Here is an 18552-nt window from a genome sequence, read left to right on the forward strand (position 1 = left end):
CCAATCCAGTCCTTATGGAGAGCATAACTTGCTTTTGCTCAGTTATACACACTGGTTTATGTACACTTTAAAACATTTACACCATGTCTTATCCAGGGGCCTGAAAACTCAAATACTTACTCAAATAGTAGCTAAGTAAACTCAAATAGTAGCCAGGTTAAGAAATTTAGTGGGTGAACCAGGTGTACAATAAATAAGTTGGAATATCATGTAATTACTCAAAGAAGTAGGTTCCCTCCTTTCTTCACACAGCCCTCATGGTAATTCCCACCTACTGTATAGTTGTGAATAAAGGAAAATTTTTCTTAATTCTTTTAAGCCCACTCTAAGAAAAAGAGGATCTTAAACACAATGATGTGTGTGACTTGGATGATAGATAATAAGGCACAACAGAGACTAGTAAGCCTTTGAGTACATACCCTCTCAATCACTTTGCCAAACTATCTGCATGTGGGCCTAGGTCACATCTTCCAACTGTTCAACAGATGCTTGAAATCAAATTTTAGATGAGATTCCCAATTTTGATGATTTAGTGACGAATTTATGCTTTTTAACACTTTGCAGGCCAACAGCACACAAGCTTAAGAAAACAACAACAAAAAATGTGTACACGTGCCTACTTGTGCATATGTGACACATGGACAACACCAGGCTAGATTTGGCCTCAGTCCTTCCTAAAGGTAGTTAGTATCTCCTTCTTGTTTCCTTTCTCCCCTTACACCCACTACAATACTGACTGAATTGAATCAAAATTAAATAATATCCACTTTTTGCTCAACTCTAAAGACTACTTTAGGAGCAATTTATATTAATTTATAAGAAGTGAGCTGGGTTTATGTAACATTCATTAATTCACAAAATTATTACATCCCTGGTCTGTATTTCTACTGTATCAGGCACTGGGAATATAGTAAGGGGGGAAAAAATTCCTGTCGTGATGGAATTCACACTCTAATAGGAGTGACAATTAAAAAAAAACTAAATGTATAAAATAGCTTATATATTCTGTTAGCTGGTGATAAACACTGAGGGGAAAAATTAAGCAGATAAGGGGTACTTAAAATGTAGAAGACCTGGGTGGCCATGGAAAGCTTTCCTTAAAAAGGTGACCCTGAGTCACAATCTAAAACCATGGGTAGCTGGGTGGGAGCATTTCAGCTGAGACAAGAGCAAGTGGAAAAGCTCTAAAGTAGGAAGGACTAAAATGGACCATGTCTAAACAAACACAGAGCAGTGTGGCTGTAGCTGAGAAGAGAAGATGAAGCCTGGATAATGGGGAAGTAGACCAAGTAGGGCCTGGAGGTCAAGCTGAGTAAGGAGGGAAGCCTTTCAAGTCTTCCCATATTTATCTAAACCAGTAAAAAGGAAGCAGAGCCGCTTTCATGACTGCATACTCTCACTGTGGCCATGGACACAGAGGTCACAGCCGAGGTAGTGGGCTCAGCTCCAGGTCACTCCAAGTTTGGAGGGATGCCTGGATTAGCCGGCTAGTTCAGGAGTTGGCTCAATTCAAGTCTACACCAGGGATCTTTCTGACCTCTAATGCTGGGAGCCACCCAATGCTTACTATGGCACAGACTCAAATACCTAGCTGGCACACTACGGGGAGGCTGAGAAGGCATCAATTTAGGAAACTTGTCTCCTATTAGTGTCTTCTATTGAACACTGATATTAAGACTCCTTAGTGAACTGACCAGCTGTAAAATTCAAAGAGCGGTGCTTTAGTAAAGTGTACCAGACGTGGAATTCAAATCTCAAGTTATCATAAAACATAACTTTTAGGGGCACCTGGGTGGCTCAGTGGGTTAAGCCTCTGCCTTCAGCTCAGGTCATGATCTCAGGATCCTGGGATCAAGCCCAGCATCAGGCTTTCTGCTCAGCGGGGAACCTGCTTCCCCCCTACCTCTCTGCCTGCTTGTGATCTCTGTCAAATAAATAAACAAAATCTTAAAAAAATTTTTTTAAAAAGGATACTTTTATTTCCTATCTGAAAAATATAAAGAGGGCTAAAACTGTACAAGATTGGGTAGTGCTGGTTTTCTCAAGAGTACTGTGATAAAATGGCATAAACAAGGTATAAAATTAGGATGACAAGCTATTTAACACTTAAAACTCAGACCAAGGTTCTATATTGAAAGTGCTTTCCAATCATGTAATAAATAAGAAAAAAAGAAGACTCTTCACAAATGCCTCTAAACTAGCCTTTTTTTTAATCAACTCTATAATTCAAAGAAGTCATGATATAAGAAAACAACAAATCTAATACGATCTAAACAGAGACTATTTCTATAAAATGTGTTGATGAAATTATATTTTATTTTATTTATTTTTTTTTAAGATTTTATTTATTTACTTGAGAGAGAGACAGTGAGAGAGAGCATGAACGAGGAGAAGGTCAGAGAGAGAAGCAGACTCCCCATGGAGCTGGGAGCCAGATGCGGGACTCGATCCCAAGACTCCAGGATCATGACCTGAGCTGAAGGCAGTCGTCCAACCAACTGAGCCACCCAGGCGTCCCGAAATTATATTTTAAACAGCCCAATATTGCCACCCCTTAGGAAATAGCTAATTAGTCAGGTTTGTATTTCTAGACCTCGGTAGTAATATCATCAAATAGAAGATAGGCATAAACACAACAAAAGAACACAGACAAAAGAAAGGAAATTAAAGGGAGTGAAGATTTTTAAAAAGGCCAGAAGAAAAATTAAAATACACCTTATAGTGCCGTGTGCAATCAATGATTTTTTGAATTTGGGCAACTGTTCAATACATACCAGACACACAGTGAAAAGTCTGACTAACGAGTGGCCAGCCCGCAGAGTTTAGCAGCTGCTATAAAAGATTGCGCTATGTAACAATGTGCCTTGATTTTCTAGTATTTTCTATGGCTCTTAACTAGCAACTATGACAAACAATGCTATCTTTCTGCCACTTGGTGGCAATATGCACACATTTACAATGTTACTCATTTCCTAGTTTAAACAATCAGTCTTTATATTCAAAGAATGATTCAAGAACTTTTTCCTCAAACCCGGAGATGAGGTCTGGAAAATACCTTACAGACTCAAAGAAGCCTTTTTAGTCAGCCCAATATACAAAATAGGTTAGGTTAGACAAAATCCAAACATAATTTACGTTATCTGACCTTTGCAGAATCATTATCCTTTGATAACTATTCAATCCAAAAGAACCAAAATAGAAACTTTTTTGCACACCAAAGTTACCTCAATTAACACACATTCTCAGTATGACTTGAGGAGCATCACCTCATTGTCTACATGGTCTTACTGTCGCCTCAACAGTATCTCTACCACCTTCATTACTGCTTAAAGACTTCCGCTGACACAAAGTTGAAGGAACACTAATACGTCAACTGTAGTTTCCCCACCTTTAATGAAAATTTTCCTCTAGACAAAACCATCTTTTTAAAAGTCTATTTTTTTTAACCTAGAATAACCTTCTTTAATGAAGAAGTAAAACTAATCACTAACATCAGTGGGATAAAAAAAATAAATACTCGTTATTCGACACCAAAGTTAGTATCAAGGACAATTTAAAATTTGAGGATAGGGGCACCTGGGTGGCTCAGTTGGTTAAGCGGCTGCCTTTGGCTCAGGTCATGATCCTAGCGTCCTGGGATCGAGTCCCACATCAGGCTCCTTGCTCGGCAGGGAGCCTGCTTCTCCCTCTGCCTCTGCCTACCACTCTGTCTGTGCTAGCATGCTCAATTTCTCTCTCTCTCTGACAAATAAATAAATAAAATATTTTAAAAAAAAATAAATAAATAAAATTTGAGGATAAATTTTCCTGACCTAGTATTTCTAGCATCATTCTCTGGAGTTATTTTATATGCCAAGAAGACTGGTTATGTCCCCAGGTTACCTTGTGCTTAATGCCTTAGTAGCTTTTCAGAAAGGCCTGAATCTGGATCAACAAGAAAGGCAGCAGATTTTACTCTTTCCACCATGTATGCCACCAGTGAGTAAAGGGCCAGACTTCATCCAGGAGGTGGAACCTCATGAGCAGTCCCTTACTGCTAATTCTTTTTAAAAATCAAGTAATTCTAATAGGTTTCCATCTTTGTATGTAAAATGAATCCATGTCTACTCTGAAATTTTAATAATTTAATAAAAAAATTCATTTAATAATTTAATAATACAAACGTATAAAAAATAAAGGAAAATAGTTATACTCTGGCCTTTTCATTATTATGTCTTCAGTCTTTGGAAGCTAGAAGCTTAGATTCTTCAAGCTCTCCTTTAGCTCCTGTTTTAAACAGGCCAGACCATACCCAAATAAAGAGGAACTGAAAAGGAAGGCAATCACAATGAAGGGCAACCTTTAAATCACCTACTTGAGGAGCCACTACAGCTTTGTACTCACTTCCTTTTCTTTTTTAAAGATTTAATTTATTTGACACAGAGAGAGAGAGTACAAGTAGGCTGACTGGCAGGCAGATGGAGTGGGAGAGGGAGAAGCAGACTCTCCACTGAGCAGGGACCCTGATGTGGGGCTAAATCCCAAGACCCCTAGGATCATGACCTGAGCCGAAGGCATTAGCTTAACCAACTGAGCCACCCAGGTGTCTCTCATTTATTTTCAATAGTAAATAATAAGCAGGAACCTTATTTGGACTTAGGCATAACTGTTTAAGTAGTTGTTCTTCTGTGCTTTCCCCACAGGGCCTCAGTTATCCAGTATTAAATGACAAAACAACTTTTGCACAGTACCTGGCACCTAATTTGCTAACCAAAATAAAGAAAAAAATGAATTAATGAATGAATCCAGTTGTACCAAAATGCACCTTCAAAATCCCAGAGCAAGAATACCATCGCTGCAGCAAACACACATCTACTCCCATTTCCATCAGATGCAGCCCAGGCTCACTCAGCTGATGGTAAAGGAATGACCTAAGGCAAAGTTCACAAACTTTGTGGATTTTTTTTTTTTTTAAGATTTTTTTATTTATTTGAGAGAGAGATCACAAGTAGGTAGAGAAGCAGGCAGATAAGAGAGGGGAAGCAGGCTCCCCGCTGAGCAGAGAACCTGATGTGGGGCTCAATCCCAAGACCCTGAAATCATGACACGAGCCAAAGACAGAAGCTTAGCCCACTGAGCCACCCAGGTGCCCCAAACTTTGTGTTTTCAAGGCATCTTTATCTCCTCCATCTTCAAGCCTTACTCTCTGTAACCAACACTCAGATACAAAATGAAAAGCTATGAAAATTTGGGCAATAAAAAGAATATGAAATTTGGAGTTATAGTCCCAGAAGTTCTAATCCTGGCTCCAACGACTCCTAAACTAAGAGGAACCTGAGAATATTTAAAGTTTCTGATCTTTAGTTTCCTCAGTAACAGAATGAGGATTGTAACATGCTGACTTTACAAGATTATTTTGAGGATTAAAATTTTAAAATATCTGTAAGGCCATTTCCAGTCGGTTCAAGTCAGGAACTGAATAAAAGGCAAGTGTTTCTTCTTCTGGTTTATTATGAGGTGCAAGGCTGGCCTATTGGACTCATCAAATACTGAGGGTGTTTACTTGTTCTGTTTCTCCAACAATCTGCTCTACACATGTACACACATTCAATTTCATTATTAAAACAATAAAAAAAGAATATCTAGGCGGCGGAGACTGCACGATGGCCCTGGACCCCTGGTTCTCCACATATGATTCTACCTGCCAAATTGCGCAAGAGATTGCCGAGAAAATCCAACAGCAAAATCAGTATGAAAGAACTGGTGAAAATACAATCAGGCTTCCCGTGACCATCAGAACTTTGTTGCAGAATCTGAAGGAAAAGATTGCCCTTTTGAAGGACCTGCTGCTAAGAGCTGTGTCAACACATCAGATAACACAGCTTGAGGGAGACCGAAGACAGAACCTGCTGGATGAACTTCTAACTCCAGAGAGACTACTTGTGGCATCCTTTAAGAACGAGGGTGCAGAAACAGATCTCATCAGGTCCAGCCTGATGACTGGAGGGGCTAAGCAAGGAGTCCCCAACCCTTGGCTCTTTGAGGAGCCAGAGGAGACCAGAGGTTTGGGTTTTGATGAACTCCAGCAACAGTAGCAGAAAATTATCCAAGAACAGGATGCAGGCCTGGATGCCCTATCCTCTATCATCAGTCAGCAGAAACAGATAGGGAAGGAAATTGGGAATGAACTGGATGAACAAAACTAAATAACTGATGACCTTGCCAACCTGGTGGAGAACACAGACGGGAAGCTCCGCACGGAGACCAGGCGCATGACTATGGTGGACAGAAAATCAGCATCTTGCAGGATGATCATGGTGATTTTTGCTACTGCTGGTGGCGATTGTGGTCATGGCCGTCTGGTCCATCAACTAGTGGCAGTAAGGGGCGCACCAGCTATGATGCCTGCCAGCACCGCAGAGAAGCCCAGCACCCAGATGGTACCTGAACCCGCTCTCAATAAATGCCCCCAAAGCTCTCAAAAAAAAAAAAAAAAGAATATCCAGTATTGGCATATCGACTTCATAAAAAAAAAAGGAGCCACTATCTTGACTTGACTCTGTCCCAAACTGTAGATACCAACTTCTTCCCATATTTAATTCTAAATCAGATGGCTAGGTTTTATTAGTAAATGAAGATAAAATAATCAGAAGTTTAGTAAGTTTCAATAGGAAAGAACAAACACTTTGGCAGAATGTGTCCTAAATCTTGCTTGCATTTGCTCATACTATTTGAGGATAAAGTTATTAATTAAACAGCTTCACCATGCATCTCAGCTTGATTGAGAGGACTTTAAGAGAAACCTCTAAATTTTCTTCCAGCATAGAAATTAATCACAATTATATTTCTCTCCTCTTATGCATTATGTTAAGTTTTCCTTTATCTCACAAACTCTAAAATACCAGTCATCCCTTTCAACCAACACTCAAGCCTGAATTTTCATTCCTTCTCACACTTCAGTTTGGGGCCTTTCTGCAGAATCCCAAAAATCTTTCATCTTCTCCTATAAGCAGCCTTCGTCCATGAAATAGTTAATGCAGTCTCAAAGACAAGAAAATTCCAGCAACCAAATGAAAAAACAAATAGCTAAAGTCCATAATTATATACCCCAAATGCTGAAATTTGTAAGATACTGCAGCAAATACTAAATATGAAGATCACTTTGTTGTACTTTAATTCTGCGAATCCAACTTCCTGGTTAGTTCTGTAGTGTTTGAGGACAGAATGAGTACCAACTCAGTGTTGCCATTTTTCTTAACCTGAATAAGCACAGGGTCAAGGTGGAGAGCTTTATAATCACTAAATGGTTCAATTCAGGTATTTATTTTAGCCTTCTCCTTTTCAAAAGTACTTTGGGGGTGGGGTCACATGTTTATAAAACTACATTTTCCACCAAAAGGAGAGCTATTTTTTGAATGAGCTAATGCACCACAGAAATACTTAAGGGAATATCATGTAGGCTGCCCCCCATCCCGGCAAACTATGGATTATTTCCTTTCATGACATCAGAGATCTAGCAAGATGATCTTTACGAAATATGCCACAGTTCACTTTGTTTCTCCCCTTCAATAGAGACAAAGCCCTTATTTTTCACTTTGTACTTGGAAACTAACCCAATAAAAGAAACCACCCTTTAACTTGTATATTACTACATCACTTGCAAAATCATGTGATAGCTACAATTAACTACTCATCAAAAAACCAATAATCTTACCTTTTTTCATTTCCATATGACTTCTGTGCAACTTTTGCATGAAGAATAAGTACTGTTTGATCCCCTCGCTCTTTTAAGTAATTTCGCATAGCTTCCCTAAAATAAAATATAACTATTACTATTACAGGGGTAAGATTTAGAATATTACTATGCTCTGTGATGAAAAGAATGATTAAATATATTCTTAAATAAGCAAATATAAAAATGAAAACAAAAAGCAGAACAAATCCAATAATAAAATTTAAAGAACATTATACAATGGGACGATAAATACTGTTCATCTTCGACTCCATATTTTATCCTTTAAAAGAAGAAACTGTCAAAAAGAAGAAGAAGAAGAAGAAGAAGAAGAAGAAGAAACTGTCCCTCATTCCTGGAATTTATGATATAACTGAATTAAATCACAATTATAATTTCTATAGAATAACTAGAATCATTATATACATTGCTTACTTTACTTTCAACTGTCTATAAAATGGCATGCAACACTTTTATATTTAACAATCTAATTCTCACCACCACCAGTGCCATCTCCCCACCTACTAGGATCAGTACTCTGCAATGAATACAAGGGCATAACAAATCATTAGGTCACCCAAACTTATTATATTACATGTTCTTAAAATTAACAGCCTTATATGAAGACTGTGAAAAGGCTATCACGTGTACACAAACACACAATTACCCTGGAGGATGCTACCAAAGACATAACAAAATTTAATAAAAAGTTAATTCAAATTAGTGAAAAACTAAATTAAATTTTGGGAAAGGATAATGTTAATTCTTTGAAATACAAACTACTTCAACTGCTTATCATGCATAAGCTGCATAAAAACTCCACTGTCTGAAATAGATTTATTCTCTCAATTATTTTGCTAAGCAATACAAGAGTATACAAGGTCTACACAGATCAAACAATTCTGAATCTGCAGAGTCCTAATTCTTTAGATGTTTTACGCATTATGAAATTAAAGCAAAAACAATCAACAAGCACTTTTAATGCATTAAATGCTGCTTTATTTATACTGTAAATATAAGACAAATGTATTAAGAGAACAGCTTTGCAGTAACTATATTACTAAATGTAGGGAGTTCCAGACTTCTAGCATGTAGAAAGTGGCTTGGGACAAATCATTTCACCTTACCCAGTCAAATAATAATGCAGACCTAACACAGAGTGGTTGTGGGGATTAAATGAGATAATCTAGATGGCAGCATGTGCAGTTACTTACTGAAAACCTGCTGGCTGTAGGGCAGGGCAGGTAACACTGAGATCCAATAGCTTGAGAATTAATCCCTACTGCTGACAAGGAGCTTAAAAGTCCAGTGAAGACAAGAGCTTGGAAAACAAATTGTAATAAAATACATGACTCAGTCGTAGGAACAAAAAGTACCACTAAGGGAATATTTGTGTCAAGGAGGGGAACGGTGACAAAGAACTACAGTTAACTCTTGAATGATGTGAAAGTTGGGAGAGCCAGCACCCTGCAGAGTCAGAAATATGCATGTAATTTTTGACTTCCCCCAAACTTAACTACTAAGAGCCTACTGTGGACTAGAAGCCTTCCCAATACCATAGTCGATTAGCATATTTTGTATATGTATTATATACTGGATTCTTATAATACAGTAAGCTAGAGAAAAGAAAATGTTATTAAAATCATAAGGAAAATCCTGTACTGTACTCCATTTATTGGAAAAAAAAATCCACATATTAAGTGGAACCATGCAGTTCAAACCCATGTTGTTGTGCAAGGGTTAACTATACATGCTAGGAAAAATTTCTTAGAAGAGTTAAATTCAAAAGGAAGAGGAACAGACACAGGAAGTGGGAAGAGGAAAGAAGAAGGGATTCCAGTATCTGGGAGTGGTACATATAAAGACACCAGAGACTCTGCACATTCCGGTACATGGAGATTTAGGCTGAGCAATAAGGGAGATGCAATATTTCTTGAGTATTTACTACATGCCAGAACTAAGCATCTGATGTGCACTGCTACATTTAATCCTCATAAACCAGAAAGGTAAGAAGATTCTTAAAACCACTGTGAATGTCTTGCCCAGTGTGTTGCATGCAGTTCATGGCAGTTGGGAACTGAAACAATTCTTTAAAATTCAAAAGTGAACCATGCCAGTGAGGAAAGGGGACACAGTGGGTAGAGTCCAAGTGTTAAAGGCTTATCAAACCCCTTGAAAATGTGACATTTGTAAACTTACATACTACTTCCAAAAGTTTAAGTTAATTCAAATATCACTCTGTGATAGATGATAATAAAAGTGGTGGCAAGTAATAAAAATTTTAAGAGACCTGGGGGGAAAAATTAAATGTAAATAAATAAATAAATAAATCCTTCTCTTTGAGAATTGGGAAAAGATCCTCATTTAATTTATCTAAACCCCCTTCGAGAAAAACACAGCGCTACAGAATCTGGATTTTCAATCTATACAAAAAGGCAATGAGAGATCTTTAGGTTTTTAAAACATTCAATTAATTTCCCTTTTAGTGGTGGAACAGAGAAAGGATTAGAAAGCACTGAGACAAAACAAACTTGAAAAAAAGGCTGACACACTGAAAAGGAGGTAATAGAAGATAGCAGGAGGGAAGATGGAAAGACTTGCTGAACTGTATCTTTTGTTCTGGGAGAAGTGGGTTTAGATTAACAGATTCTTTTTTTTTTTTAAGATTTTATTTATTTGTCAGAGAGAGCGAGCGAGAGTGAGCACAGGCAGACAGAGTGGAAGGCAGAGTCAGACGGAGAAGCAGGCTCCCTGCGGAGCAAGGAGCCCGATATGGGACTCGATCCCAGGACGCTGGGATCATGACCTGAGCCGAAGGCAGCTGCTTAACTAACTGAGCCACCTAGGCGTCCCCAGATTCTTTTTGATAAATGGGAATTCTGAAGTGTCCCTGGCTCTAAATATTCAATAGGGTGTTGGAAATGCCCATCTGTAGTTCCCGAGACAAATCTGGGGAGCAAAAGTGGGGCCTGCTGGTATGTAGTTCATACATGAAGCCACCACAGTGAATAACAATCTCCCAGAAAGAAAGTACAGTGACAGGAGAGTCAAGAAGAAAATGTATAAAAGGAAACGGTGAAGAACCAGTAAAGGGTAGAAATGCTATGGAAGGGGACAACCTTGAAAGAGGGTAAGAATCAAAAGGTAAGATGCTGCAGAGGTCAAGGTTACTTTATTTTTAGCAAGAAGTCTAACAGATGCCAGCTAACAGGAAGCCTTAATTTGTAAAATGAAAAGTCACCATAACATCTTAATGGTAGGAAGAGAGCCATAATTATCTGGCAACACCCTCAAAGAAATGGCACAAAGCAGCCAACTATGGACAAGTAAAATGACAGAAGATCAGCATCAAAGGACCAGCCGTGTTGGAATCCATAAATGATGGTGCCAATTCCCACCAGCATTCCAAAGCTGGGAATACAGACAGCATATTCTCAAAACTGCTGAGTACTGGATAAGAGGTACAGCCTGGAAAGGATAATGATGATAAAGTATTTGAGGTGCTGTCAGTAACTAATCATAGAGTTCAGCATGGAGGAGAAACCAAGAGCCAAGTCAGAAGGCCAGTATCTTGACAAAACTGGAGGAGAAGTCCAGTTCTTGGCATAGAAACTTGAGAAGTTGCTATGTACTTGGAAAGAAAAATTTTAAGTAGCAATTTTAAGTATATTTCACTCCACTATAATCTATTTACATCTATAATCTCTATTGTATCATTTAGCAATTACTTGGCATGGTTGTCTTTACGAACAGAACACAAATTCTCGAAGACACACTCTTAGGCTTATTTTAGAACTGGGAGAGAAGTTAAAACACCCAGAATTCAAACTTAGGTAGTCCAACTCTCAAGGACAAAATTATACTGTCGGATACTTTGCAACAGTTAAAAGCACAGCTTTGCTGTGAAACATACACATGCAAAAGTCTGAGTCTTAAATCTTGTCCTTTACCAAGCCCGAGTTTTCTTGCCTGTAAAATAGATGTGTACATATATATTTAAACTAAATTATTAGCCCGACTAACTTATATCAAGTGTCAGTAAACTCTTCTATTACTACTATTATTCTCTGAGAAGAGGGTAGGGAGTAGGAGAGCAAGGCATGGCAGCACCTCCGCTGAAGTTTGGGAGCAAACTTGAAAAGGGCCTGGAGGTAAATGATCAGGCATGTTACCTGACCTACAAGGCGCACTGTCTGTGGGCATGACCGGGAAACCTTACATTTACCCATCTTTCCCCCATTGAAGATTTACAGAGAACCTATATCCCAGCACTGGTCATCATGCTAGTTGCTCATACTGGAAGTAGCTGTGTATAATTACGATTGTTGACAAAAGATTTCAGGATCTCAAGTTGTTTATGTAAGTGAAAGATGACAGTTCCAGTTTTCATCCTCTCCCTTCATATTTATAATACGAATCCTTGAAAAAGCAACAAGAACCTTCAGATAACCATTAATAATAGATGTCTTGTGAGTAATTTGCCAAATAGTTTCTTTCAGCAAGGAAAAAAAGCCCTCTGCTTCCTTAATAGAATATCAAACCAATTTTTCTGGTAATCAAAGCTTGATCCTTTCATCCAGCATTCTTAAGGAGTCATAGCAAACAAAACCAACATATTCCAAAAAAACACAATTAAATAATAAGGCCCACAGAATGGCAGTCCAGTCCATGTGCCTTTCATCCAAACAGAGCAGGGTTTCACCAACAGGAGGGGATTTCAGTTTCAGCACCGCTGACAACCTGGGCAAAACAATCCTTTCCTACAAGGACACTCTTCTATGCACCAGAAGGAGTTCAGCAACACTTCCAGCTTCTACCCATCTGAAGTCAGCAGCACCCTTCCTCAAACTATGAAAATCAAAACTGTCTCCAGATACTGGCAAATGTGAGGGGGCTGCAAAGGGGAGGTCACCTGGGTAGAAAACCACTTGTTTAGAGAAAGTCAAAAGTATTCCAATAAAATGGCAAAATCATCCGCTGTCTTTTTAAAAAAGAATAAGGGAAATTTTATCATTGGAAAACATAGTCTAGGTATTGTAAGAATCTTACTAATAAAATTACTATTCTTTATTACTGAATTGTTATAAAGAATGACAAAGTTAAAACTCGTAATTTCTTGGAAGAGTTACTATTCTAATGAGTTTGAAGTATATTCTTTGTTAATTTCATTTAATGATTCCTTAGAACACAAAATATTCATTCTGAATAAAAACCAATTAAAAATTATTTGAAGAACACTGGGTAGAACTACTTTTCAAAGAGTCTGCTTCCTCAAAACACAGAAGCTTAATGTTTAGAAAAGCGGAAAAATTTTGTTTTTATCACTATCTTTACTAACATGAAATCATGGCAAGTGCCATGCTAGGTTAGTATGTTCAAACTGCTTGTCATTGTATTTATCCCTTTTTGGCTGTGTTTTCCTTTATAAATTTGAAACTTTTTTTTTTTTTTTTAAATAAAGTTGTGGGGTTGTTTTTGTTGTTTTTTTTTTGTTTTGGACAGAGAGAGAGAGATCACAAGTAGGCAGAGAGACAGGCAGAGAGAGAGGAGGAAGCAGAATCCCTGCTGAGCAGACAGCACGATGTGGGGCTCGATCCCAGGACCCTGTGATCATGACCTGAGCCCAAGGCAGAAACTTAACTCACTGAGCCACCCAGGTGCCCCAAATTTGAAACTTTTTATACTGCAAACAAAATTCATTTTTTAAAAATGTCCTTATGATGCTAATTCCCATTCTTCTATAAAAGCCCCTTACTCTAAACTCAATTACCTCCATGTTTGTGCCAAGGGACTAATATGTGATTTACACTGTGTGTGTCTATGTGTTTTGGTGGGATGGACATATGAATTGGGAGCAGTCACAGCTACAGCCCCAACTACTCTAGGAGGGAAGTGACCCACAAGGTAGGGAAGCCTAGTCATCTTACCAACAGGCTCAGTCCCCATATTTCTCAAATTAGATATCTGTCACTTCTAAAATCCAAATAATAGAAGTTCCAACATGAACTATATAGAAAAGAAACCCATTTATACAAGAGCCACAAATATTTTAGAGAGCTGAAGAGCACACTTTGGGAAACACTACTATAGACCAAGGTTTAGAAAACCATGCCAGCAGCCTGTTTCCATAATCCCTAGGAACTAAAAATGCCTTTTATATTTTTAAAGGGTTGTGAAAAAGAAAAGGAGACTAATATCATATGGACCTCAGATCCTAAAATACATGCACTACTTGGCTCTTTAGAGAAAGTATTTGCTGACCGCTGCATACGCAATAAAAAACAAAAAGATAATTTTAAAAGAAAAGTTGTAAAACAGAATGAATAATAACATTCTGATTTGTTTAACCAATTAAGTATATCACATGGTTGACATTTAATAAAATTATTTTTAAAAAATTCTTCCTTGAAACTGGACTTGGGGACACTTGCTAGCCTAGAATGCTCAACTGGACTCTTCTCACCTCTCCTCTGGACTTTGGCCAGGAGATGACCAGACTCATGCCTCCAGCCCCCAGGCCCCCACCCCCACTCATGGAGCTGCCCCATTTCTGTCAGATTCCCCAGGTAGTCCATCAAGTCATCACAGACACCCCTTTACAAAGCGAGCTCCACAACAGTTACAATTTGCAATGGAGAGTGCTCTACTCAAAGAAGTTTTAGAGCGACTTGTTCACATAAAGTTAAAACCAATTCTTTCACTGCAGGCTATTCAGTCTTAAACAAATCTTCAAGAGAGGGTACCTGTAATACAGTACTGATCCAACTATCAAACCAGACCAAGATCTCTCATTTTTCCCTCAAGTGCCAGTTTTGAAAATGACTATCTAGGGACAGGGCTAACAGTCTGTTCTCATAACACTAAGGAAAGATTAAGGATGCTACACCAGGTTTCTGTTATCTATTGGTGACCAAGGCCAAACAACAGTATAGGTCATGTTCATAGGAGAATGCTGGCAAATCTCATTCCATTTCATCCAGTAATAAAAATAAAATGAACAACCCATACGTAATTCTATGAAATTCTAAGAAAGTTGATACAGAGATAAACTGCTTTAAGTTCTCACAGCTATGAAACAAATCCTTTCATAAACTCTTGTTGTTTTTATTCCCCCTCCCAAATAGACAAAGCCATTACATTGTAAGGACTGGGTCATCGCCACTAATAGAACAATACTTCTGTGTCCTATTATTTTAAAGTGTCTGTTTATTTATTTTGGAAACACTACTTAAGGCTTTTCCCGTGTAGAGAAAAATCAGACTTGAGAATTTGGTAACATGTAACAGTAGGGAGTGCTGAAATTCAAAGGTAGGTCATCATCTTAGTTCTCAGATATCTAGGCCTGGCTGATCTAAACTTGGCTCCTCAAATCCCAAGGACCACATGGACCCTTCCTATTCTAGCTCATCTTCTTCTTCCCCCAAGATGCCCTACAAAACATATGACTGGCCTAAGTAAAGTTGGATACTAGTTGCAACCACTGTTATATGAATTATTTACCACTTATAAACTAATTATCTGACTCAAAACTATATAGTGCAAAGGTCACACATTACTATCAATGTATATTTAACTTTATGGTTTTATTTTACTATAAACCTGTATCTGTTTCATTTTGACTTAGTTTATATGGTGTTTGCTACTCATGACTGTCTTAAACGGAAAATCCTTAACTGGATTAAAACATGAATATTGTATTCTCTAATATAAAATGTAAAGTAACCTCTGATGTCTAGAAAAGAACCAAAGCAGACATTATTCTGAGCTAAGTCAATAAAACAGAATGGATGATTCTCTTGTCACAAACTGAAGGGGATGGATCATAGTCATAGCAAATAGCGACTTTAGCTGTAAGCCAGGGCAGACAAGGAGAATACATCGCTTTAAGAGTTTCTCATTAGGCAGTGGTGAACTGCTTCTCAAAACTGCATGCTATGGACAAGAAAGAAGAGATTCACAAAGAAGAAAATAGGGGCTCACTCAAAGACAGAAGAAGCCCAAAATTAATACACGAATATTTACAAAATATATATAACCTGTGTTGAAGTAAACAACACATTCGGAGGTTAAATCTTAACTGTCCTCTTAAGATGTTATGCCTTATTCTGAGACAACCTGAAAATAAGCCAAGGAAGAGCCTGGCAACTATGTTTTTCTATAGTTTGACCAGGAGAGTAATGGAGGTATGTATAAATACAGTGAGAAGTGAGGTATGATAGTGAAAGCAAGGAGGACTGGGCTTCAGAAAAAAAGAACCTTATGAAGGAAACCCCAATAGTATATGAATTCAAGCAAACATGAGTTAGTGGATACCAATCTGCAGTATTGCAGAGGGGAAGAAAGTTAAGAGTACATGCTTTTGAAGGTTGTCTTTAACTTCAGCACATTTAAAATTCCAGCTCTAACCTTGTGATTATTAATAACACGGTAAAGTCTCTTGGTACAATGGCATCTTAAGTTGAATAACATCTATGTTTTCTAAAAGCACATGTTACAGGGCCACTCCAAGTCATAATGGCAGAGTTCAGACACACTCTTACATAAGGTACGGGCATGCTCACTGTAATCTATTCAGCATTCCTGGAGAATGACACCTAGTTACATTGCAACTAGTATTTTCACTGATGACGCCAGGTTCAAAATGACAAAATGAGAAACCTCCACTATAAAAGAACAACTGTTTCTATACATCAATATAAGGTCTGGTTATTCTGTTTTGTTTGAATCCACAGTCAGTTATACCCGTGAGCCTCATGAAGGGGATTATTTAAAAGAGAGTAGGATGCCCTTGTAAATTAGCACTCAACTGCTTCTATATATGTGTTTCTGAAAGAATGTCATATTCGAAAGAAAAAAAAGTGAACTGATAATAATGCTGAGTAGTACATGGTGTTAATTATCCTTATCAAAAATTTACATTTTATGTAGGTAGAACTATGTTCTAAACACTACCTAAAACACTGTCCTATAAATAAAAAGATAATTTTTAAATACTGCTTAATGTGAAAGATGAGGGTAAGGACAGAATAGGGGAGTTCTAAAGATTTATTTTTTTAAGGGACCCTCTCTGAATTAGTTCCCTACCTATCCACATCACAATTAAAAGAGATTTAAAATTCCTTTAAAAACATTTTTAAATTTTTTTATTTGAGAGAGAGCAGGAGAGAGAAAAAATGAGGCACGGGAGGGATAGAGGGAGAGGAAGAAGCAGGCTCCCCACTGAGTAGGAAACCTGACTCAGGGCTCCATCCCAGGATCCTAGGACCATGACCTGAGCAGAAGGCAGATACTTAAACCAAGTAAGCTACCCAGGTGCCCCTAAAAACATTTTTAATAGAATAAAGGACACTAAAGTTTTCCTAACAGCAAAAACTCTTTAAAGGAAAAATGGGGAAAATATGATTAAAAGGAACCAGAGGAAACCTATATTTGCTATACTATCAAAAGGGAAAACTTCCTGCTTCATTTTTAATTTTGGGCTTAAAATTAAATTTTTATTACAGAATTGGACATTGATTTTACATTCCAATGTTCTGTTTGATACAAAAATGTTTTACTAAATTTGCTTTATATCAGCTTGGATAATAAAGAATAAGGGGCACCTGGGTGGCTCAGTCAGTTAAACGTCTGACTCCTGATTTCAGCTCAGGTCATGATCTCAGATTGAGCCCTGTGTTGAGCTCTGTGCTGGCCATTCAGCCTGCTTAAGATTCTCCCTCTTTGGGGCACCTGGGTGGCTTAGTGGGTTATAGTCTCTGCCTTCAGTTCAGGTCATGATCCCAGGGTCCTGGGATCGAGCCCCGCATCGGGCTCTCTGCTCATCGGGGAGCCTGCTTCCCCCTCTCTCTCTGCCTGCCACTCTACCTACTTGTGATCTCTGTCTGTCAAATTAATTAATTAATTAATTAATAAAAAAGAGATTAACCCTCTCCCTTTGCCCTCTGCCTCTCTCTCCCTTTCTAAAAAATAATTTTTAAAAAAGATAATAAAGGATTACAATCTATAAGTTCATTCTCTTTTCTTAAAAAAGATTTAAAAAGAAAAGCTTAACTGAATTCTCTCCCTAAAAGATACACTAATTCCTTTTAAGGTATTTTTAAAGGACAAAGCTAATAAAATCTTTTACAACTTTACTGAAATTTAATTGAAACAATAAAACGTATTCATTTTCAAGTGTTTAGTTGGATAAGTTTTGGCATATGGATAAACTATCAACCACAATCCAGATGAAGATAGTCATCATTCCCAAGTTTCTCTTCTGCCTCTTTGTAATCCCTCTTCTTACCCCTCCCTGGCCCCAGGAAACCAATGGTCTGGCTTTGCCATTATAGATTAGTTTCCATTTCCTAGAATTTTATACCAGCGGGAATCATATAGTAAATATCCATTTTTTTCTGGCTTCTTTTGAAAACTGACCATAATTAGATTTATCTATGTTGTTGCATATACCAACAGTTCATTCCTTTTACTGCTGAACAGAAATCCATTGTAGTATATGCCACAATTTGTTGGTCCACTCACTGGTGGATGTTTGGATTATGCCCGTTTGGCTATTGTAATATCGTAAACATCTGTGTTTAAGTCTTTGTATTCACATTATGTCTTAATTTTTCCTGACTAAATATGTAAAAACGGAATGGCTGGGCCATTCAGTAGCAATATACTTAACTTTTTGAGAAAGTGTCAGGTTATTTTCCAAAGTTGTACTACTTTACATATACCCACCACCAGGGTGAAGAGTGTTAACTGTTCTAACACATATCTCTTCATGGTCTTTTAAGGTTTTATTTTTTGCTTTTTTTAAAGACTTTATTTAGTTATTTATTTGACAGAGAGAGGGA

At 37.8% G+C, this 18552-nt stretch overlaps 1 protein-coding gene and 1 pseudogene across 5 annotated transcripts in view; one reads left to right on the top strand and one right to left on the bottom strand.

The window, feature by feature from the left end:
- The window catches only part of RBPJ (recombination signal binding protein for immunoglobulin kappa J region), a 217688-nt gene that overhangs the window by 18165 nt on the left and 180971 nt on the right, over positions 1 to 18552 (bottom strand). For all 5 annotated transcript variants that reach the window (XM_059164186.1, XM_059164212.1, XM_059164175.1 and 2 more), the window contains one exon: positions 7694 to 7789. In XM_059164186.1, the coding sequence (XP_059020169.1) occupies positions 7694 to 7789 (96 nt within the window). The remainder of the gene's footprint in view (positions 1 to 7693; positions 7790 to 18552) is intronic.
- On the top strand, positions 5634 to 6446 carry LOC131825165 (syntaxin-8-like; annotated as a pseudogene).

Source organism: Mustela lutreola, chromosome 1 (genome assembly GCF_030435805.1).
Source record: "Mustela lutreola isolate mMusLut2 chromosome 1, mMusLut2.pri, whole genome shotgun sequence".
Lineage (NCBI taxonomy): Eukaryota > Metazoa > Chordata > Mammalia > Carnivora > Mustelidae > Mustela > Mustela lutreola.